This window comes from Callospermophilus lateralis, chromosome 1 (assembly GCF_048772815.1).
Source record: "Callospermophilus lateralis isolate mCalLat2 chromosome 1, mCalLat2.hap1, whole genome shotgun sequence".
Taxonomy (NCBI): domain Eukaryota; kingdom Metazoa; phylum Chordata; class Mammalia; order Rodentia; family Sciuridae; genus Callospermophilus; species Callospermophilus lateralis.
In genome coordinates this window covers 154,257,898-154,282,127 of record NC_135305.1, presented here as the reverse complement: position 1 = coordinate 154,282,127, position 24,230 = coordinate 154,257,898, and the positions used below count along the sequence as shown (strand labels likewise).

Here is a 24,230-nt window from a genome sequence, read left to right as displayed (position 1 = left end):
CATCTACAACTATAAGAAATTAAGAATAAAGTTAACCTTGGCTTTGCTTATTAATTTTCAGTTTTTACAGATTTCATGTTCTTTAGCTTAGATAGTTACATTGTATGTTTTCTAGTCTCCTGACACCTTTTATTTCTCTTCCTCTCTCCCTCCCTGCCTCCTTCCTTTCTTCTCTCCTTCCTCCTCTTCCTCTCCTCTCCCTCCTACTTTTCTTTGTCTTCCTCCTCTTCTGTGCCTCATCTATTTTTAAATAGATTTCAGATTTTGTATATTTAAATCCTAGACCTTTTTTTTTAATATTCTTCTAACTGTGTTATGTTTGATTTTTCCTGTAAGTTCTTGAACATATTTAGAATAGTTTTAAAGTGATTGTTAATTCTGTTATTGCTCTCATTTTGGGCTCTTTCTATTCACTGATTTTCCTACTAGTGATGGGTCCCATTATTAAAAAAAATTTCTTTGAATGTCTAGTATTCAGTTGTTGGACATTGTGAATGTTATGTATTGCAACTCTGGATTTTGCTTCTTTCCTTTAGAGAGTATAATTTGGTTACTGGCAGTTAATTAGATCAACTTATTATCACATTTTTTTGAGGCTTCAATATTTGGGTGAGTTAGTAGAGTCTTTATGCTAGGGCTGGTTTCCTACTTATGAGGCATGACCCATGTAAAGTCTCTTTGGTGTCCAAGGTATTTAGCACCCCCTACCCCACCCCCGCCGGATGTTTAGGATTTGACTACATCCCAGCTCTTGGAATGATATCTTTCTAGTAATTTTTTGCCTGGCCTTGTTGAATTTTACTGTTTTAATGTACAGAACCAAATGGTATTTAGGAAAAGTCTCACAAAGAACCCCTATCAGACCTTTGGGGCTATTTTCTTCCCAGGTACCTTATTTCTATGATCTACTCTCCACAAATTCCAGCTGCCTCAGAGTTTGTTAGAGCCACCTCGTTTGTTTTCTTTCTCTTAGGGATCCTGGTTCTGCATCGATGGTTGTCCAATGCCCAAAAATAGTAATTTCATAATTTTTGGTTCAGTTTTTTGTTTATGGTGGTTAGACAATTCTGGTGCTTTTTTTGTTTGTTTTCTTTTAGTTGTATATGGACACAATATCTTTACTTCATTTATTTATATCTGGTGCTGAGGATTACAGTGCCTCACATGAACTAGGCTGAGCTACAACCCCAGCCTTGGTGCTTCTTATTAATATTTTAAATGTCACATTTATCTGTGTAAGTTGTCCTACTTGAGATGTCAGCAAAACCATAGTGTAATTATTTCAGGCAAATCATGTCCAACTAGCTCTTTATTTATGTTTGAAGCTATCTTGTGGTAAGTATGCTTATCTAGTATTGAGCTGCCTCTCCTTAACCTCCATATCCATGCATGATAAACTCTCATGGATTTTTTTTTTTCTTTGAGGTGGGGGGCGTCACTGTTGTTTTAATCAGTTTTTCCATTTGGTTCTGTTGCTACCACTTGGGACTCTACTGAGCAAATATAATCGTCTACAAATCAGTCTTTCATATAATAGAAAACTTAATAACTTAGGATCTTTTAAACTACTTGTTAAGTTCATTGAACTTTTTTTTTAAAATCCTTCTATATTCTGTTTTATTTTGGCTGCCCTATTAATATGTTTGACGGGATTGAATTTGAGGCCAGATAGGTTCTAGTCCCATGTAATGTTTAGATTTCAGTACTAACCTAGCCTTTCATCTGTTAATTTGTATCATCTTGTTTTGATTCCTCTCACAGTATGGACTAGGAGCCTAGAGTATTAGTGAGACTAGTGACTTACCTAATAAGTTAGATTTATTGCATAATAGGTACTTTTTACTAATGTAACTTAAGATGGCAACTTTTTAAGGTAGCTGCTTCATATTAATTGCTCTAAACTTACTGTCAAAAAACATCTCTGGTCTCAAACCAAATCTCTATTTTTTATCTTTATATTTTGAACTAATGTTGGTAAACTGAGGGGTAAAAAGAAAAATTACATTTGAAGAAAACACTTACTATAAATCAACAAATATGTATGTTAGGAGCATCTTTTATATCCAGTATCATTGTATGGAGGGATATCATATTACATGTCTCATGACATGGAAATAACCAGTCAGATGGGAGGCTCAAAGTCTTCTTAATAGTCTCTCTTCAGAGAGCATTCCTGGCCAGCAGCAAAGTTATAGGAGGGAGCACGCAGCTGGAATCTGCCCAGCTGAAGTTTTTTTATTTTTTACTTTTATTTTTTGAGAGGTGAAATTTGAATTTTATTTTACTTTATTTTTTTTCCCCCAGCTGGAGTTTTAATAAGACAACATCAACAACAAGACAAAAGACAACATCAGGTTATTTTAACACAGGATAAATAACCTTTTGGGTTTTGCAACACAATTTATGGGACATTAAATTGTTCTTAAATTTAGCAATTTGTCTAGAATAAGTTTGTAACACAAAGTATGTGAATTCTCAATATTAGTAACTTTGCATTAAATACAATTTGTACCATATTTTGATTAGTTTTGTTTGAATTTCATTTTTTTGTTGTTGTTGTTCTAGCAGAGTTAACTTTTACATAGCTAAAGAATCAAATAACTCTACAAGGCTTATAAGAATAACATTTTACCTTTTTCATAGGCAAACAGTGCCACTCTCTTTTGTTATCTTGGTTCTTACTTAAATGTTTCTAATACTAAGCTAGTAGTTACTTTTAGGTTTTTAATTCTAGATCTTCCACTGTTGAAGTTGAGGATTTATTCTTTCTGCCTCCCACAAAGCAAAACGTACCTTTTCCATCTCTCTATTTTACAAAAATAGTTGTATAGTAATTTTGGGTCATTCAGTACTCAGGGTTAGCATGAATTTCATCATTTAATGTATGGCTGAGACTTCTACTAAACTCTGCTTTTCCTTTTCTTTATAACTTGAAGGTTATAGTAATATTTTTTTAAAAAAGGTTACTTTTCTATCTGTTTTAACCAACTCTTCCCCAAACCTTTGTTCCTGTCTGAAACCCTTTTGAGGCTCTCCTGTGTATTCCAGGTGTTTATCAGTTCCATCTTCCTAAGGAGTCTTTCCTAGAGCCAGCTGAGATGTTATAATCTAGATTGGTGCATACTTGACAACTTCAAATCATCATTCATTGTAATTTTAGGAATTTCTTTTGTTCCCTCCCATGTTGGCTTCGTTTCCCAAATCTCAAAATTTCTTATTTGATTTATACCCTCCTTTTTTGTGGGTACACATCCAGTATCCACTTGAAAAGGGGTTTATTGTTGGATTTGAGAAAAATTACATGATTAAAGTTTATTTATTCTTCTATAGTTGATAGTTTAAGCCAGTAAAAGTATCTGGTTTGGAAATAAATCTTTAGAATTTTGGAGTTATTGCCTCTTTGCCTACTTGCTTCTGATATTTCTGTTGAAAAATTAGAAGTCCTCTTGGTTCCTGATTCTTTATATGTGACCTGGATAAATGAAGCCAGGATAATCTTTTTGTCTGCAAGTATGCTAATAGTTTATAATGATATTCCTTTTACGAGTTTCAATTGTTTTTGATACCAGAGAGCCCTTTCAGTTTAGAAATTCACTTTTTTTTTTCTGGGCAATTTTTATTAATTATTTTATTGGTCATATCATCATCATTTTCTGTTTCTGAGAGGAGTTGTTGTTGTCGTCGTCGTCGTCCTCCTCCTCCTCCTCCTCCCCCCTCCCCCTCCCCCCCTCCTCTTTTTTTTAATTTTTGGACATGCTGGTGGTCAAATCCAGGGCCTTGCACATGCTACTATTAAACTACACTCCCAGAAACTTCCTGGGTTGATTCCTTAATATTCATCCTCATGCCCCAATCTTAATTTTTATTTGCTTTAGTTTCTGGGAGGTTTTCTAAACTATCTTCTGCACATTTTACTGAGTTTCATTATTTCTGGTGTCATTAAAAATTTCAACTTCTCTGGCACAGTGTCCTTTTTTTTTTTTTAATGGTTGAATGATTTTATCTCTTGGTAGGTTTTTTTTTTTTTTTTTTTTTTTTTTTTTTTTTTAAGAGTGAGAGATTCAGAGAGAGAGAGAGAAAGAGAGAGAGAGAATTTTTTAATATTTATTTTTTAGTTTTCAGCAGACACAACATCTTTGTTTGTATGTGGTGCTGAGGATTGAACCCGGGCAGCATGCATGCCAGGCTAGCATGCTACTGCTTGAGCCACATCCCCAGCCCCTTTAAAAGTTTTCTATGTTGTCTATTTCCTCTAAGTCATTTTCTGTTTGTTTTTCTGTATAATTGCTCAGTGGTTTTCCTTAACTGTTTAGTGTTCTTTATTGTTCATGTTTAGGAATGGTGGACTAAAATAATGTTTGGGGAGTTTTACTGGAGTGATGCTTATTTACTGTGCACTTTGCTGATCTGTGGGAGCTCTTTTTTTTGGGAGACCCTCTGATGTTGGTATCTTGGTCTTTCTTTAATTGGTAAGATTTTTCCAGACTCATTTATAGTGGGTTACTGGCTACTAACTTTTTTGGTGCTTAGACAACAGTGGTGGTGAAATGGTGGTTCTTGGCCTTCTTTCTGTAGGAGTGCACCTAATTCTGTTTTCACTGTGGTTATCTGCTTTGAGTTTCCCTGTTTTTCTATAGTTCACATAACCTCTGTTTTATTGTCTTCAAAGAATACCCTTCCCCATTATTTACTGAGGTACAGATTGGGCAGTAACTCAGCTTTGTGCATTGGGAAAGTAACTTAGCATCGCATGCTTGCTAAACAGGTTTTCAATCAGTTTTCCTTATTTTATCTCCTCTCTGCCTTTGACCCCTACTACAAAGGTACTTGTATCAAAAATTCCTGAGGCTGAGGGGATTCTCTGTCAATTGGGTTGAAAGATTTCTACTTTCTCCATGTCTAGGATTCAGTTGTCATAGGGATTATAAGCCTCTTTAGCTTTTGAGCGTCTGTCTGCTTCTTAGCTTTGAAAATTTTGATCCTATCCTCTCTCCTGTTCTACCCATCATTATGGTTTTTATAACTAAAGGAAAAACAAAACAAACAAAACTTCTTCGCTAATGTTTTAGAGGGATTTAAGAGAAAGCAAAAGCAGATGTGTATGTTTAATCTGTCATCTTTACCTGGAGTTGATTAGTTAGTGTTTTAACACAAGCTTTCAGTTATATGTAACACTTTTTCCTTCCCATGATTTGAGTTGAGAGGTCCTATTATGTTTATTGTATTTCCCTGTTCTTGAAAAGTAGCAACCCTATCATAAAAGGAAGTGAGGTTGGGCTGACTTGGCATTTCTTAAAGCATTCCTGTTAGCCCCAAATGATCACAGGTGTCTTTTCTACATACCATCCTAGAATCCTGTCCAGAATTGATGTTGGGTATAATTGTTCTGTAGTTCGAGGAATTTTTCAATTTCTTGAAATTTTGAATATCTTCTGACAGCTCTTGCCACTGGTCATTCTAAGACATCTAAAGGGTTCTATCTCATTTATAAGTTTCTTTTGTGAGTGTTTGTAATTAGCTTGGGCCAGGAGACTTGAACTCATTTATAGTATCTAGGTCAACCTTATTACTTTACAGCTTCTGAAGCTGAGATGCCCTGTGATGGTGTAGGTTTCCTAATATCATATAGGTAAATTGTTGAAAAACCAGCCTTGAACCTATATCTCCTGATCTCCATTCAATATTCTTTTCATGATGTTTCATCTTGGGTTCCTTCTTAACAGCATGTCTGTTAGTTTTACTCTATTCCATGACCATTGAATACAGTTTTAAATCTGGGGAGCCATATTTTAAGTATACATTGTTGGTCATGAGAGATCTGGCTTTGATAAGTCACTACAAATAAGTGATAAATAAATCCTCCTTTGGGATTTATTATTATCCTCCCGTATACATTGAGAGGATTTATCAGCTTATTTCCTACTTATTGTATCTAAAGAATAGGACACTAAGAATCAATATAAAATGTCTTTAAACTGCATTTCTTGTTAGGAAGCACACTTATCCTTATTCTGTTATGATCTGTTTAACTGGAACCATTCTGAATTGACTAGTGGTCTTTTGTTTATGCCATCAGTTTCTGTCCATTCAGTTCAATTTTCCTAGGAAACTTGACTGCCATTATAACAGATTTCAGCCATTGCTGAGTAGATTTACCTTCATCTTCTCTTGCTGTTAGAATAGTTATTTCTTGGTTTGTATACATATCTTCTAAGAATTAATTTGTGTAAGTATTCTTTTATAGTGACAGTATGTAAAAGAAGGTATATAATTACATGAATGGAATAAAAAGTCTTTTCATGGGATGTTGTGTGGGCACTCATACTGATTTTCTTAATACCCCAGGAAGACTAAAGAAAGAGTCATAAAAACATTCTTAAAGTAGAAACTATGTACATGAGCTCAAGTCATTGCTAAATTGAGTTGATGATAGTTTTTTTTTTTATATTTTATAATCCTGTGTAATTCTTACGATTTTTCTTAAAAAGCAGCATGACAGAATGGAAAGAATTTATGCTTTAAATTCAGTTGTGGCTGAAATCCAGTTATTTTGGGGATCTTCTGTTTTCTACCTTTATGGGAGTGGAAGAGTTACTTAATCTTTTTGAGTCTAATTTCTTCAGCTACTTGGTAATGAGAACTATGTCTGGTTATGAGAAATTACATATGAAGACCCCAGTATGGTGCCTGGCATTAGAAATTAAATATGCAGACACTAGTATGGTGCTTGGTATTTGTAGGTCTTTAAACCATGGTGGAGGTTAATATTATGCATACATGTATGCTACTTCTGTTCCTTGTGTCTTTTTGTTTCATTTGTTGATTCTCTATTTTTCAAGTGCCCCCCCCCACCCCTTTCAGTGCTAGAGATTGAACCCAGGGCTACTCTATCACTGAGCTATCTCCCAAGCCCTTCTTGTTTTTGAGAGAGGGTCTCACAAAGTTACTGAGGCTGGCCTCAAACTTGGGATTCTCCTGCCTCAGCCTCCTGAGTTGCTGGGATTAGAGGTGTGTACTATCACACTTGGCAAAACCATGTAATTAAAAAAATTTCTTTTTGGTACCGGCGATTAAACCCAATGGCACTTATCTCTGAGCTACATCCCCAGCCCTTTTTATGTTTTATTTAGAGACAGGGTCTTGCTAAACTGCTTAGGGCCTCGCTAAGCTGCTGAGGCTGGCTTTGAACTAAAGATCTTCCTGCCTCAGTTTCCTGAGCCGCTGGAATTACAGGTGTGCATCACCATGCCCAGCTGAAAAAAACATGTGATTTTAAACTTATATATAATTATGGATTATTCATCTTTAGTTGACATAAGTAATCTTGTTTTTGGGATAATTTGGCGTGCTGGGGATCAAGCCCAGGGCCTCTCACACACCAGTCAAGTGCTTTTATGCTACATCCTCAGTCCTGGGATAATTTGAATCTAGAAATATTTTAAAGTTTTGCTTAAAAATTTTGAAATCATTAAATACATTTGAGTCTTGAAGAGATATATTTGTCAGGAATTGGGATAAGAGAACGTGAAGTGTAATTGATTTTTAATTATGATTATGATATATGAAGATATTTTAATGTAATTGAATATGCATTCATGATGGGATTTTTTTCTTGGACAAATGATTTTAGTAACATTAAGTTGTTTTTCTTATCAAATAGTATTTCAAAATTTAAAGCTAAGTCTTTAAACATCCATTTTATATTTAGTTATCTCTGTTAGCCTTGATTGGTATATCTTTGTTAAATTTTCCAATGAAGACTAGTATAATGATATTTAATTTTAGCTTTAAAGTAAAGGAGCTAAATTATTTTAAAATAATTGGGCATTTTTTATTTCTTTTGGCTGAATTGGTTATGAAGTTATTGTGTAGCCTTGCCTGGTATGTCATTTGAATTTATAATCTATCACTTGCTAGAACAGATTTGTAAAGAACACACAGAAGGTGGCAGGCAGCAGCTTCCCTTTGCCACTGAGAGCATAGAAGCATTGATAGGAAGTTAGGGGAAGTGCCAGGATTAGGAAACCATTCTGAATCAAAGCCAAATATTTTGTCTGCTGAACTGTATCTAATGTTACAGGTGAAAGTGTTCTTGTGAGTAAATTGCTGTGCATAAATTTTATTTGGAGACCTACTCATTTCATGTTTAAGTATCTGGTATGTCTTAATTTTCTAAGCTTTTAAGTATAGTTAATGTCATTAGTTTTTATTCATATTTATTGTTGGTATTTGCTCCCTCTTCCTTCTCTCTCTGCCTAAGATGCTTAGGCACAGACTACTGGTCTTTAGTTTAAGTGATAATCTTCTAGCTTTTCTGGTTTCAGGTACCACTTTTTATTTGGCTTTCTTTGACATTTATTTAGAAATTGATGTTAAACTTTCTGATTAAAACTACAGACATTGCTTTTATTTGAAGAAACAAAGGAACTTGTATGATTAAAAATGGACAGATATGAACAGATAAGTCACAGAAATAGTATTATTACTATTTAATGATAATATCATGTATGTTCTTGCCATGTGTCAGACACCGCCCAAAGGGCTTTTTTTTTAATTGGTTGTTCAAAACCTTACAAAGCTCTTGACATATCATATTTCATACATTAGCATATATTAGCTTCAAGTGAGTTATGAACTCCCATTTTTACCCCAAATACAGATTGCAGAATCACATCGGTTACACATCCACATTTTTACATAATGCCATACTAGTAACTGTTGTATTCTGCTACCTTTCCTATCCTCTACTATCCCCCCTCCCTTCCCCTCCCATCTTCTCTCTCTACCCCATCTACTGTAATTCATTTCTCACCTTGTTTATTTTCCCATTCCACTCACAGCCTCTTATATGTAATTTAGTAAAACAATGAGGGTCTCCCTCCATTTCCATGCAATTCCCCTTTTCTCTCCTTTTCCCTCCCACCTCATGTCTCTGTTTAATGTTAATCTTTTCTTCCTGCTCTTCCTCCCTACTCTATTCTTAGTTGTTCTCATTATATCAAAGAAGACATTTGGTATTTGTTTTTTAGGGATTGGCTAGCTTCACTAAGCATAATCTGCTCTAGTGCCATCCATTTCCCTGCAAATTCCATGATTTTGTCATTTTTAGTGCTGCGTAATACTCCATGGTGTATAGATGCCACATTTTTTTAATGCATTCATCCATTGAAGGGCATCTGGGTTGGTTCCACAGTCTAGCTATTGTGAATTGTGCTGCTATGAACATCGATGTGGCAGTATCCCTGTAGTACTCTCTTTTAAGGTCTTCAGGGAATAGTCCGAGAAGGGCAATAGCTGGGTCAAATGGTGGTTCCATTCCCAGCTTTCCCAGGAATCTCCATACTGCTTTCCATATTGGCCTCACCATTTTGCAGTCCCACCAGCAATGTATAAGAGTACCCTTTTCCCCACATCCTCGCCAGCACTTGTTGTTGTTTGACTTCATAATGGCTGCCAATCTTACTGGAGTGAGATGGTATCTTAGGGTGGTTTTGATTTGCATTTCTCTGACTGCTAGAGATGGTGAGCATTTTTTCATGTACTTGTTGATTGATTGTATGTCCTCCTCTGAGAAGTTTCTGTTCAGGTCCTTGGCCCATTTGTTGATTGGGTTATTTGTTATCTTATTGTCTAATTTTTTGAGTTCTTTGTAAATTCTGGATATTAGGGCTCTATCTGAAGTGTGAGGAGTAAATATTTGTTCCCGTGATGTAGGCTCCCTATTTACCTCTCATTGTTTCTCTTGCTGTGAAAAAACTTTTTAGTTTAAGTAAGTCCCATTTGTTGATTCTTGCTATTAACTCTTGTGCTATGGGTGTCCTATTAAGGAATTTGGAACCCGACCCCACTATATGTAGATCGTAGCCAACTTTTTCTTCTATCAGACGCAGAGTCTCTGATTTGATATCAAGGTCCTTGATCCATTTTGAGTTAACTTTTGTGCATGGTGAGAGGAGGGGATTCAGTTTCATTTTGTTGCATATGGATTTCCAGTTTTCCCAACACCATTTGTTGAAGATGCTATCCTTCCTCCATTGCATGCTTTTAGCCCCTTTATCAAATATAAGATAGTTGTAACTTTGTGGATTGGTCTCTGTGTCCTCTATTCTGTACCATTGGTCCACCCGCCTGTTTTGGTACCAGTACCATACTGTTTTTGTTACTATTGCTCTGTAATATAGTTTGAAATCTGGTATCGCTATACCGCCTGATTCACACTTCCTGCTTAGAATTGCTTTTGCTATTCTGGGTCTTTTATTTTTCCATATGAATTTCATGATTGCTTTATCTATTTCTATAAGCAATGCCTTTGGGATTTTGATTGGCATTGCATTAAAACTATAGAGAACTTTTGGTAATATCGCCATTTTGATGATGTTAGTTCTGCCTATCCATGAACAGGGCATATTTTTCCATCTTCTAAGATCTTCTTCTACTTCTCTCTTTAGGGTTCTGTAGTTTTCATTGTATAAATCTTTCACCTCTTTTGTTAGGTTGATTCCCAAGTATTTTATTTTTTTTGAGGATATTGTGAATGGAGTGTTTTTCCTCATTTCTGTTTCAGAAGTTTTGTCGCTGATGTACAGGAATGCCTTTGATTTATGTGTGTTGATTTTATATCCTGCCACTTTGCTGAATTCATTTATTAGTTCTAGTAGTTTTTTTGTAGACCCTTTTGGGTCTTCTTGGTATAGAATCATGTCATCCGCAAATAGTGATAATTTAAGTTCTTCTTTTCCAGTTTTTATGCCTTTAATTTCTTTCGTCTGTCTAATTGCTCTGGCCAGTGTTTCGAGAACTATATTGAATAGAAGTGGTGATAGAGGGCATCCCTGTCTTGTTCCAAATTTTAGAGGGAATGCCTTCAATTTTTCTCCATTCAGAATGATGCTAGCCTGAGGCTTAGCTTAGATAGCTTTTACAATGTCAAGTTAATTTCCTGTTATCCCTAGTTTTTCTAATGTTTTGAACATAAAGGGTGCTGTACTTTGTCGAATGCTTTTTCTGCGTCTATCGAGATGATCATATGGTTCTTATCTTTAAGTCTATTGATGTGGTGAATAACATTTATTGATTTCCGTATATTGAACCATCCTTGCATCCCAGGGATGAATCCTACTTGATCATGGTGCACAATTTTTTTGATGTGCCTTTGTATCCGATTCACCAGAATTTTATTGAGGATTTTTGCATCTAGGTTCATCAGGGATATTGGTCTGTAGTTTTCTTTCTTTGAGGTGTCTTTGTCTGGTTTCGGAATCAACGTGATGTTGGCCTCATAGAATGAATTTGGAAGAGCTCCCTCTTTTTCTATTTCCTGAAATAACTTGAGAAGTATTGGTATTAATTCTTCTTTAAACGTTTTGTAAAACTCCGCTGTATACCCATCCGGTCCTGGGATTTTCTTGGTTGATAGTCTTTTGATTGCTTCTTCAATTTCATCCATTGATATTGGTCTGTTCAAATTGTGTGTATCCTCCTGACTCAGTCTGGGCAAATCATATGTCTTAAGAAATTTATCGATGTCTTCACTATCATCTATTTTATTGGAATATAGGTTTTCAAAATAATTTCTAATTGTCTTCTGTATTTCTGTAGCATCTGTTGTGATATTGCCTTTTTCATCCCGTATGTTAGTAATTTGAGTTCTCTCTCTTCTTCTCTTCGTTAGCATGGTTAAGGGTCTGTCAATCTTATTTATTTTTTCGAAGAACCAACTTTTAGTTTTGTTAATTTTTTTGATAGTTTCTTTTGTTTCAATTTTGTTGATTTCCGCTCTGATTTTAATTATTTCTTGCCTTCTGCTGCATTTGCTGTTGTTTTGTTCTTCCTTTTCTAGGGCTTTGAGATGAAGTGTGAGCTCATTTATTTGTTGGTTTTTCTTTTTTTTGAGGAATGACCTCCAGGCGATGAATTTCCCTCTTAAAACTGCTTTCATTGTGTCCCATAGATTCCGATAAGTTGTGTCTGTATTTTCATTTATCTCTAAGAATTTTTTGATTTCCTCCTTTATGTCTTCTGTAACCCCTTGATCATTCAGTAACATATTGTTCATTTTCCATGTGATATAGAATTTTCCCATTCTTCTTTTATCATTGATTTCCAGTTTCATTCCATTATGATCAGATAAAATGCATGGTATTATCTCCACCCTTTTATATTTACTGAGGGTTGCCCTATGGCATAATATATGGTCTATTTTTGAGAAGGATCCATGTGCTGCTGAGAAAAAAGTATATCCACTTGATGATCAAATATGTGATAATGGTTTTCTTCAAGCAGAACAAGGACTATAGATTAGTTCAGGGATACCCTTCTATAAAGTTGGCAAGTATTTTAAATAACATACAATTTGGGAGATTATTTGTTTTGTGGGGCCCATCAGTGGAAAACAGTTTGGTAGTGCTCATCATGAATCTTGTAGTATTCTTATTTTTCTGTTAATTGTTCTGAATCATGCAGTAGTATCTCCTAAGGAAATAAATCAGGAAAACAAGGATGTTCACGAATTTTAATACTAATAATAGTGGGGAAAAAGAGATCATCCAGTTATTATGGGATAGTTAACTTAAATTTTCTCCCAGCAGTGAAGAGAATATTATGCAACATTAAAATTAATTTTGAAGAATAATTAGAAATATATGAAAACACTTATAAGTGACAAAAAAGGACATAAAACCATTCAGTATGGTTTTAACTTTAACAGTATATATGCGGAAAAACAAGAAGACTGTAAAGTAAGATGTTAATAAATATTTCTGATACAGTTATGATGTATATTGTAAAAAAATTTTTTTTGTGTGCTATTAGGGATTGAACCCAAGCCTTCCAAACATGCTAGAAAGCACTATATCACTGAGCTACACCCCCAGGCCTAGAACTTTTTTTTGTTACTGGAGATTGAACCCGGGGCCCTTAACCATTGAGCTACATTACACTCCGCCTCCTTTTTAAATGTTTTATTTAGAGACAGGATCTTGCTGATTTGCTTAGGGCCTAAGTGCTGAGGCTGGCTTTGAACTCATGATCCTCCTGCACAGCTCCTGAGTCCCTGGGATTATAGGCATGTGTCCTAGAATTTTTTTGTTATGTAGTACTTTTATTCTCAGAGGAAACCAAGTAGTGTACAGTGAAAGCCTAAATGATGCCACAACCAGCTTTTACAATGAGTGGGATTAGATTAGATTTGTGTGTCTCAGAGTAAAGTATATGTTACTGAATTTCAGACAATGTTAGTTTGAATATTATTTTTGTGACCATTCTTTTCAAGTGAAACTCTTTAAATTTAGATAAAAGAAAAATGTTTTTTTTTTTCCTTAAATATGATCATTATAGTTATTGACGGTTATGGCACTTTAAATTTCTTTAAGTCATGTTGGTAGAAGATATGACTTTTTCTGCTCATTGGTACTTGTTTTTTGAAAAACAATTTGTTGACAAAAAGTGATTGATTTTGTAGGGGAAGAAATGAAGAAAGATTGGATGTAAGGGTCACATGGATTGTTGGAAACACAATTACATTATGAATTAGTTTTATTCTCAGTTTTGAGTATATTGTTTATTGTTACCTAAGTAAGGAGTTCACCTCTTTTTTTTTTTTAAGTTTAATTCTTTAAGCTTTCGGAAATCTTAAAATGTAATGCATATGATGGAAAAAGAGTTACGGTTTCTATTCTCTGCTTGTTTTGAATTCCCATGTTTTAAAATGTGTTTGAAAAACAGAAGACCAAACTAGTTAATCAGAGCTTTTTTGTGTGCTGCCTGCTAAGTAGCACAGATAAATTGCTGATAACTGAATCAGTTTTGTTAGCATCTTCTTCTTAAATAGCCTTTTGGTGTTCACAATGAAGCATTGTGCTGTTGCATGCTAATGCTTCCCTGATTAAAAAGGATTTAAGCTGTAGCTTCTGAATGAGAAGAAATTGAGGAAACTATGAAAGAAATTATTTTACTTCTATCGGTAGAATATTCCTTATCTAAAATGCTTGGGACCAGTGTGTTTCAGATTTTGCAGTTTTTCAGATTTTGGAATATTTGAATGGACTTCATTGGCTGAGCATCCCTAATCTGATAGCCTTTCTTGATTTTAGAGGGGGCAAAGGAAGGAATTTCTATCAAGATTTCTACTCATTTTTTTAACAAGCTGATAATCTTTATTTGTTGTTGAACCATTTTTTTTATTTGCTTAAATATTTACTACAAAATCCTAGTTCTCCTTGGGGGAAATCATGATGTGAAGTTGAGTGTAAATATTTATCTTAGCAAATTTGCTTTTCTCTGTGGAAGCTTGTTTTTAGTGGTCTATAAGTAAAAAGAAACATCAAAATGATTGAAATTTTCTTGTCTTTTTTGCAGGCTGAACTCACAGGAATCAAATGGCGTAGGTACAATTTTGGAGGGCATGGGGACTGTGGACCCATAATTTCAGCCCCAGCCCAAGATGATCCAATCTTGTTAAGTTTCATCCGCTGCCTGCAAGCCAACCTGTTGTGTGTGTGGCGTCGTGATGTCAAACCAGATTGCAAAGAATTATGGATATTCTGGTGGGGAGATGAACCCAACCTTGTGGGTGTAATACATCATGAACTGCAGGGTAAGGATTATGTTTTTTTCTTAAAAATTATTTGCATCAGTTTTTTGAACAATGGTAAATTCTGAAAAGGTTAAGACTGATTAAGAAAGATTCCAAGTGTTTAATAATGGGTTTGTCTATAATCCTCACTCTTCACCCTTCTTCTTCCTAACCCATATTTTACCCAAGTTATCATGTTCTTTCCCAATCACGCTGAGAATTAGAATCTTGTAAAAAGACTATTGTTTAAGAAAAGTAAGTGTCCCCTGGATGTGTTGGGGTGGAAACAAGGCTAAGAATCCACTGTTCTTAAATAATAGGAAATTTTGAATAATTAGCATGATAGTAAAATGAACAGAATTGCTTTTTCTAAGACTTTGGCTCTTATGATTCATTGCCAGCTGAACTCTGGTGGAAAATTTGAAAGATAACACAGGAACTTAAGTGTAAGCCTTATTGGGCAAAATTATGATATTGGACAGAATTTTGAAAAAAAAGATTACTATAAAGGATCTGGTTTGATTACTGTAAAAGATCTTAGCAAAATTTCCTTTGCTTTGTTACTGCATTTTATGTAATTCAGTGATTTCAAGATTGGCTTTGGTGTTAACTAATTTTCATATCAAATTGCATCTGATAATCTGATATCCAGAAACTGAACTAATGTAAGAGTTTTATTGTTCTAAGCTGCTCTTCATATTTACCATCAAATTATAACCAGAGGAAATTTTATTAGGTCGAGTTTCTGGTAAGAGGCATTTTGCCTAACTACTTTATGTTTTGTTAATTAGTGGTTGAAAAGTTTCAGGTAGTGTTTGAAATGTTTTGTTAGTTAACATTATTTTTTTAAAGGAAGTAGTAAAACTAACTTTAGTGCATATTTGTGAGTCTGCTCAAAAGGTTAAAAAATTTGCCAAAACTCCTTGACACTTTTCCAACTTTTCTTGGCAGCCATTTTTAATCTCCGATATCTGCTGCCACAACAGCTAGGGGGCAGTAAACCACAGTGGACTAATTGAGTTTTTTACCTTATTTATTAAACTCAAATCTTCTGATATTTTTTAGGGTATTTGCTTTGTAAATACAAAAATTCATTCTGGATGAGATTGCTTACTTAGCTGGTTAATCAACAAAATCTCAGAATTTATGATCATCATTAAGTCCATTTCATGTAGTTAGTAGTTAATTTAGATAATATTGTTAGAACACCCAAATTCTGTTGATCAGAATTTTAAAATTAAGATAGTTTGAGATACTCATAGCATTTATGTTTGTCCTCTTCAGTATCAAAACATATACATATTTTACTGTTAAATGTTTTTGTAACATGTAAAGGAACAGAACTTTTCTTTTACCCTCCCCCCTTTTTTGTTTTAAATTGATTTCTTATTTCTCATAATGTGTTCTGCCTCGTCTTCTTCCATTTTGCTGTTCCATATTGATCCCCTCATGATTAAACATTTTTGTGTTAGCAGTACAAATTGTTTTGTAATGAGGAAACCAAACCGAATTGTTTGATTTATTTAATTGAAGTATTAAGTTACGCATTCATAGCTACAAAAAAAATTTCACTGTTAGAACAGAAAATAAGGTTGTTATTTTTTTATGAGCTTTGGTACTGAGATAACACAAAGGTGTATGCTATTTACATTTCTTATAGTAGTTTTAGATTGAATAGGTTCATTAATGTTTTAAGTTTTTTTTTTGACAAAAAATTAAGCAAAAATTGATTTTTGAAATTATTTTTTTAAATTACAGAAGTACTATATATTTAACTAGAAAGTTAGGAAACAGAACCACAAAATGAAGCAAACAAAGAAATGAAAATCCTGGAGGCTAATGCAGAGTTTTAGTAGTTGATGTTTTTATGTATAAACGAAATTGGTATAATACTGTTTTGTAGCTCAGTCTTCTCTAACAAATAGGTTGTGAACATTTTCCCATGGGAATGATTTTTTTTCTTTTGAGTTTAGGACTATGTAAATTGTTTATCCTTTGTGTGCTACCAGCAAAGTATTATAGTCATAGAACAATTGTAACTTTGTTGGATATGCCTCTTCCCTTTAATAAATGTTGAATTTTAAGAAAGTTATTAGATGTACTCATATGAATTGTCTACTTTTCCATATAGTAGAGGTTGAAAAGGGTAGTATTATGTGGTTCAACCTAATAGTAAGAAATGTGTGAAACTTTAGTTAGAAAAATGACATAAAGACAACTTTATTTCAACTTTATTTTATTTTTATGACACATAGAGGAAACATGAAAAATGAAGGATACAAAAAGACTATTAGTCATGTAAATTAAGGATATTTAGGAATCTGTTTCATTCTCTAATATATTTAAAAGTCATTTCATTTTGGTTAGAATAAATTTTGGCAGAATCCTGTTATTAGACTTCAACATTAAATACAACTGTACTATTACTTGCATCGTCTCCTTTTTTTTTTTTTTTAAATAGGGACATTTCACTGTTCCTTAACATTATTTTTTAGTTATGTTATTGGCATTTCCCTTTGTCTTTATGGTGGTCCCAAAAGAGCTTACTATTTAGAAATGCCACAGTAAAATATAATACCAAAGCCACCATCTTGCATTTAAATGTTATAAAACATCCCCATAAATGATAAAGGATTTTATAATATTATACTTTTAAAAAATGCTTGAAATAGCTATGAAATAGTGTAAGAGACAACAATAATACATGTATAGTTTGTCCCTGTCACTTGGAGAATGGCATAGTGGTTTAGAACTTGGGCTGTGGATTGCTTGGGTTTGAATGTCTGCATGATCATTTAAAAGTTATGTATCTTTTGTCAGTATATTTAACTTATTGTCTCAGTTTCATCACTCTAAATTGGATTATGAAGCTGAAGTTTATAAAATGCTTAAAATAGCACACATAGCAGTCAAACTATAATTGTGATTATTGCTGCTGCTAGTAGGATGACGGCAACCCGTACATCAAAATTAAATCATTTTGTCAATATTTAAACAATTTGGTTCTGTTCTGTATAACATTTAGTGCTTACTAGTATCTGTCAAATACTATTTTTAAATGTGTACTTTTAGGTCGAAGTAAGTACATTTTCTAATTTTAATGTTTAGCAATATAAAATACCAGAGTAGTGAAGATAACCCCTGCTCATAGGACCTTTATCAGGACTTCCATGGCAAAACCTAAATGACATTATGGAGAGATCAGTATTTGAAGATTTGACATTGTTGTGTCCCTATAGAGTTGAGTTGCAACTTTGCTGACCTCTGCCCATAGTGGTATCAAAGAAGGGCACATGCCGGATGTGTGTGTGTTTTTCCATCCTTATGGCCATATCTTCTGTCTGTGGGTTCAATTTTAGGGATTGGAATGGATCCCTACCCTTGATAAGCTCATAATCAAAAAAGGTATAAGACAAGCATAGAAATTTGTCTATGCTAGGAACACCATAAGGATGTAAGAAAAGGTGACATTAGAGGTAAATCTTATAGGATATATAGAACTTATCTAGGTTGAGGTGGAGCTTGTTCTAGTCACAGGAAGGAGCTCACACAAAGGTTTATGGAGTACAGTGAAGTAAGGATGAGGAATTTGTCTTACTTGATAGGTTTTGAGGAATTGCTGTATATTTCTGATCAGGAAAGCTATAATTAGGAAGATTAACACCTAATGTACAAGATGAATATGAACGGGAAGAACATAATATTACAATAATTAATTTTATTCTAAATTAGGATATGAACTTAAATGTCCTACTAGTTTAGGATACAGATTAATTTAAATTACAAAATATGATCAGGTATTAACCTTGATATTAATAATTAATAACCTTGATATTAATAACCTTTGATAATTATATACAGCTGTGCTCTTTTCTTTTGATTAAATTCTTTCCCATAGTTTGAGTTTGAATTTTAGAGATTGATACAGTATGCTAAACTGACCCCCTATACTAACAAAATCGTTTTAACAACAGAGTCTTCTGTCTACTTCACTGCCTAGTGGTAGGGAAAGACATGCAATCTAAAACCCCCAATAGTAGAGAGAACAAGCACAGGCTTCCAGGGATTGGAGATTGCTGTGTAGAGCATTAAGAGCGTTTGTATAATAACAGATACAGACTAGTATGTGCTCAAGATGTTTGTTTAATCAGTGAATGAGACTTATTTTATGTGATTCTAATTAAGCATAGTATCAATTTTGCAGAGAGGGTTGACATATAGTAAATTCTTGAAAAATTTTAGATGATCTGATAATGTGAGGAGATTGAAATAGTTAAAATTTGGCATTATTTTTTTTTGGATTTTAATTCCCAAGAGGTGAAAATATCTAATTTTCTTTATATGTTTTACCAAAAACTTACCACTAAATTTGCACTTTTTTGATTATTACATGGACAAATACATATTGTAACAATAATACAACTTTAGATCTTTAAAAACATTTGATCCAATATCAGTATCAGAAGTCTTAGGAATTGACTTAAAAAGCATTGGGGCAAATTGGCAGTTTCTTGTGTATTTAGGGAGAGAAATATTGCTTATTGCCTTTTTTTTTTTTTCCCCTTTTTAAAGAGTGCTGCCGCCTATGCCAGGAGGCATGAGCCATTGTAAAAACAACATTAGGAAACACAGATCGGGTTTTCTGACAGTGACAAGTGTGAGACAACAATTTAAAACACCAATATTGTGGTTTATTCTGTTGAACTCTTTGTAAGCCTCTGGAAAAAGAAATAGGCATTTTGTAGGGGTATAGGAAGGCTGAGAGAAGAGAATGGGGAACTAGTTTGTTAGTATAATATAATCAGTGTAGAGTATGATCTATATAATCAGTGTAGAGTATGATCTTATTCTCAAATGATGGGATTGATGTAACCTGTGTTTATTTCCAAGGAAGAACCCAACTTCCTCAGTCCCTTCCTCTTTTGATGTAGAAAAATGTTTACAAATGTATATTCATATACCTTTTCCCCCTGATAATTAAACCATTTGAAAGTGGTTTTCAGACATTATGAACCTTTATCCTTGTAAATCCTATAAGAACATGGGATATTTTCCTACATGACTATAAAACTGTTGTCATACTGAAGAACTTCAACATCCACATAAGAATGGACATCCACATTAGAATATTTAATATTCAGTTCATATTTTAATTTCCATGGTTGTCCCAATAGTATTTATTATAGCTTTTCTTCCCTCTGATCCAGGCAGGGTTTAGTCAGGTTCATACAATGCACTTATGTGTTTTGTCTCTTTAGTTTCTCGTAAGGTACAACTTTGCCTAAGTTTTCTTTCTTTATCCTTGTTTGGTTTTTTGAAGATATTGATGTCATTGGAAGGGACAAGTTCAGTTATCCTGTAAAATTTTCGATATTTTGAAACTGTCAATAGTTTCCTCATGATGAAAGTCAAACATTTTTAGCCATACATAGGGTAGATAATGTTGTATATTTCCCATGTGTCACATCAGAGGTACAGTATGTCAGTTTGTGCCAGAATTAATGGTACTAAGTTTAATCACTTTGTCAAGGTAGTTGGTGTCTACCAGATATCTCCAATGTATGTTTTTTCCTTTTGTAATTATTAAGTGGATTTGAGGTGAAGCTTTGAGATTTTATAAATAGCCTTTTCCTCAAAAGAGCCTCATTTTTAGCCTGTTTAAATCAACAGAATACTTCCTTGAACCATCTACTTCTTTTTTTTGAAATTGTGATCCTCCTGCCTCAGCCTCCCCAGCTGCTTGGGATTATAGGCGTGAGCCACTGTGCCAGAAACCATCTGCTTTTTAAATGATCAAATAAATACTGCTCCTTAAGTCACAGCCAAGGTCAAGAGGAAAATGGAAGAAAAACAATGAAGTTCTAGCAAAGGCAAATTAAGGTGGCAAAGTCAACCTCTGAAAATTTTTCCTTATAGAATTAATCTTTGAGTGTCGATTGAGGAGTAGGATAGCTGGGTCAAATGGTGGTTCCATTCCAAGTTTTCTAAGGAATCTTCATACTGCCACCAGCAATGTATGAGTGTACCTTTTCCCCACATCCTTGCCAACACTTATTGTTGCTTGTATTTTTGATAACTTCCATTCTGACTGACAAGAAATGAAATCTTAGAGTAGTTTTGATTTGCATTTCTCTAATTACTAGAGATGTTCAGTATTTTTTCATATATTTGTTAATTGATTGTATATCCTCTTCTGAGAAGTGTCTGTTCAGCTCCTTAGCCCCATTTATTGATTGGGGTTTTTTTTTTTTTTTTTTTTTTTTGGTGTTAAGTTTTTTGAGTTCTTTATATACCCTGGAGATTGGTGCTCTATCTGGTGTGTAGCAAAAATTTGCTCCCAAAATGTAGGCTTTCTCTTCACCTCATTGATTAATCTTTGAATTTAAAAAAAAATTAAAATTATTTGAACTTACTTTTCAAGTATAGAATAGTGGTTTTGAAAAAAAGATGAATTATATGGTTCTGCAGCATTGTAGTTATGTAAAAGTATTTAATGAATCAGCATTTCTTTTTACAATTGGAATTTTTGAGATTGATTATACAGTGTACCTGAAAAATAAATTTTCCTTTACCTTTCATTTTTATAATTTTTGTGGATGATAATAGAAAAATACATTTGTATTTTATGAGAAACAAAGTACTTGCAGGGAAGATATATATTCAGAGGTAAATAGTTCTAAGTAGTTTATAAGGTATCTTGGTTTTAACTGGAATCTAATCCAAGTCTTAATATATATTTTTTGATTTCTTTAATCATTATTATAATTCTGTTTTCCAGTGTTTTGTTCTGGGAAAGTTTGCTAAAGCTTTCACATAATAATAATTTTCATTGTATGATGATTATCTAGATGATTCTAGTGTATGCATACTTTTATATTAGACTACTAAATAATTATATTCTTAAAAGATATAATTAAGACTTCAGTAATAGATTCATATTGTAAAATTATGGCATGATTATATTGACTTAAGGATTTTTTCATATGAAGAATAGAAAAAGATCCATTGAATTCGAATTATCAAGCTAAATGTGCTTGAAATTGAGAGGACAAGTTGAAGTCTTAACTTTTTTTAAAAAAATACCTTTATTTTGTTTTTTTAGTTTTTTATTTATGTAGTGCTGAGTGCCAGGACGAACCCAGTGCCTCACGTCCCGAGCCACAACCTCAGCCCTTACTGACCCGTGTAATTAGTTTTTTTTTTTTTAATGAAAAAATGAGACATTTATGTTGAGATTATAGTGTTATAGTATGTGAAGAAAGGACTTATGTTCTAATGATATGAAAATTAAGTAGTTGATTAAAAATTATAATTTAAAGATGATTGCTTTAGGGAAAAGTTTAATTGTTTGATGGGGGGGTTAAGTACTGGTAAGTACAGGCATCATGGTCTAATCTTTCTGCATTGATATAAATCCCTCTACGTATGAAAAGTAAACCTGAGTAAAATCTCTTTTTTAATGAGGTGTGACAGTCACCATTGGAATAAATTGAGAATTGACTACACTATGTAAACTGTATAACAGTCTTTAAGTTTTTTTTAAATTTTTATATTAGATGAACACAATACCTTTATTTGATTTTTATGTGGTGCTGAGGATCCAACCCAGTGCCTTACACGTGCTAGGTAAGTGCTCTACCAACTGAACTATAACCCTAGCCCTCTTTCTTCTTCTTCTTCTTCTTCTTCTTCTTCTTCTTCTTTTTTTTTTTTTTTTTTTTTTTTTAATGATACCAGGGATTAAACTCGGGGGCACTTGACCACTGAGCAACATTCTCAGCCCTTTTTTTGTATTTTATTTAGAGACAGGGTCTCACTGAGTTGACTCTCCTCAGCTTAGTGACAGCTGATGCTGGCTTTGAACTCACAACTCTCCTGCCTCAGCACCCTGAGTTGCTGAGAATTACAGGCCCACTGCCTCTTTTTTCTTTTTAATGCAAATAATTTTGGTGATGAATACATTGTTACTTAAGAATAAATATTTAGTCCAGGAATTTTATGGATAGATGTTTGGAACCTCTCCTCTGCCTCCTAATTTGTCTATGTTTTATTTCAAAAGTTTGTCCTTTAATAGAAAACTTTATTTAGATGAAATTGTTGTACATTAAGGTGGTTACTTAAATATTTCTTTGTCCAGTAAAATACTTTGTTTTACCTCTTGTTCAGGGAGACTGATTTAAGAGTCTCAATATGAAAAATTGGAGGAAATATTTGTTAATAGGATTAAAAGTCCTAAATAATTCATGAAAAAATTATGTATTTCTGACTATTAAATTTGAATGGGGTAGAGATGTGAAATCACATTTATAGAGAGCAACACCTTTGTTTTATAAGCAGACACTTTGCCAATATATTTATTTGGCATTAAGTTGATCTTGCTGTTGAAGTATTTTGTGTAAAAGATGAAAATTAAAAAGTCCCTAAATGTAACTGGGATTTTCTTAGTAAGAAAGAAAGGGGAATGGTTCTTGATGGTCAGCAGAAATGAATGTCCTTTTCCATTTTTGTGTTGAACTTAGCACACCCAAAAGGAAATTGAAGCTTAGAGAAGTCTGTGATTACTCATGTCACTAACAGAGGTGGAACCCAAACCCGTATTTTGTAACTTTTAAACCATATTTTGTAAACTTTTAACTTTGAAACTGTTGTCTTCTGGGAGGATGTACATGACCAGCTATGTGATTATGCCATATTAAATGAGTAAATTCATTTTATCTGACAAGTTTAAATAAAACCTACATTACTGTTAGAATTTAATTTATATCAAATCAAATCTATTTCTGGGCTGGGGATGTGGCTCAAGCAGTAGCGCGCTCGCCTGGCATGCGTGCGGCCCGGGTTTGAGTCTCAGCACCACATACAAAGATGTTGTGTCTGCCGATAACTAAAAAAATAAATATTAAAAAAAATTCTCTCTCTCTCTCTCTCTCTCTCTCTCCCCCTCTCTCACTCTCTCTTAAAAAAAAAAAAAATCTATTTCCTGTACTTATAGAAACAGCCTTGGCCTGCGCTCTTCTTGACCAGGGACTTATCTTTTTCTGATTTTAACTTATATCTATGACACTGGCAAGTGTTGATTCTGACAGCATCATCTCATGCATTTAGTCTTTGATCTACTGAACTCAGCTCATGCCAAATTGATAACAGAGGAAGTAAAAATAAAATAGTTTTGGGCTTATAAAAACTTGACATGAATATAGCACATTTGAATATTCTTGAATATATTTGAGTACCTGACAGGAGTTAGCACGTGTTTTTATAAAATATCTTATTGAAGTAATTGAAAATTTAGAGTTATACATTGCTGTCATTAGAGGTTTTTTCTCTCTTCTCTTTTCTTTTATAAATCTGTTATCATATGCCCAGATGCTGAAAAGTCAGAGTTACTTAGAAAGAAAGGGATAGCTACCGGGTAAAGCAGGATTGGATGCTGAGGCTACGCCACAGGAGTCTTGGGCCTGGTTAAAGAATAGTGGACTAACCTGATTTATTTATAGATCCCTGTGCTGAACTTTCTGTCAATGATTGTCAGAAAAAGTACCTACATATGGTTTCCATTTGATTTTGTTTTATGATTCTTAAGCAAACAGAAATTAAAGCTTGGTATATACTAAGGAGGTAAGATTTTAAAAGTACTTTTAGAAAATAATGTAGAAAT

The 24,230-nt window shown here is 33.7% G+C and overlaps 1 protein-coding gene across 3 annotated transcripts in view; it reads left to right on the top strand.

The window, feature by feature from the left end:
- Positions 1-24,230, top strand: part of Med13l (mediator complex subunit 13L) — a 309,479-nt gene that overhangs the window by 27,120 nt on the left and 258,129 nt on the right. For all 3 annotated transcript variants that reach the window (XM_076855405.2, XM_076855448.2, XM_076855371.2), the window contains exon 2: positions 14,356-14,593. In XM_076855405.2, coding sequence (XP_076711520.2) covers positions 14,356-14,593 — 238 coding nt within the window. The remainder of the gene's footprint in view (positions 1-14,355; positions 14,594-24,230) is intronic.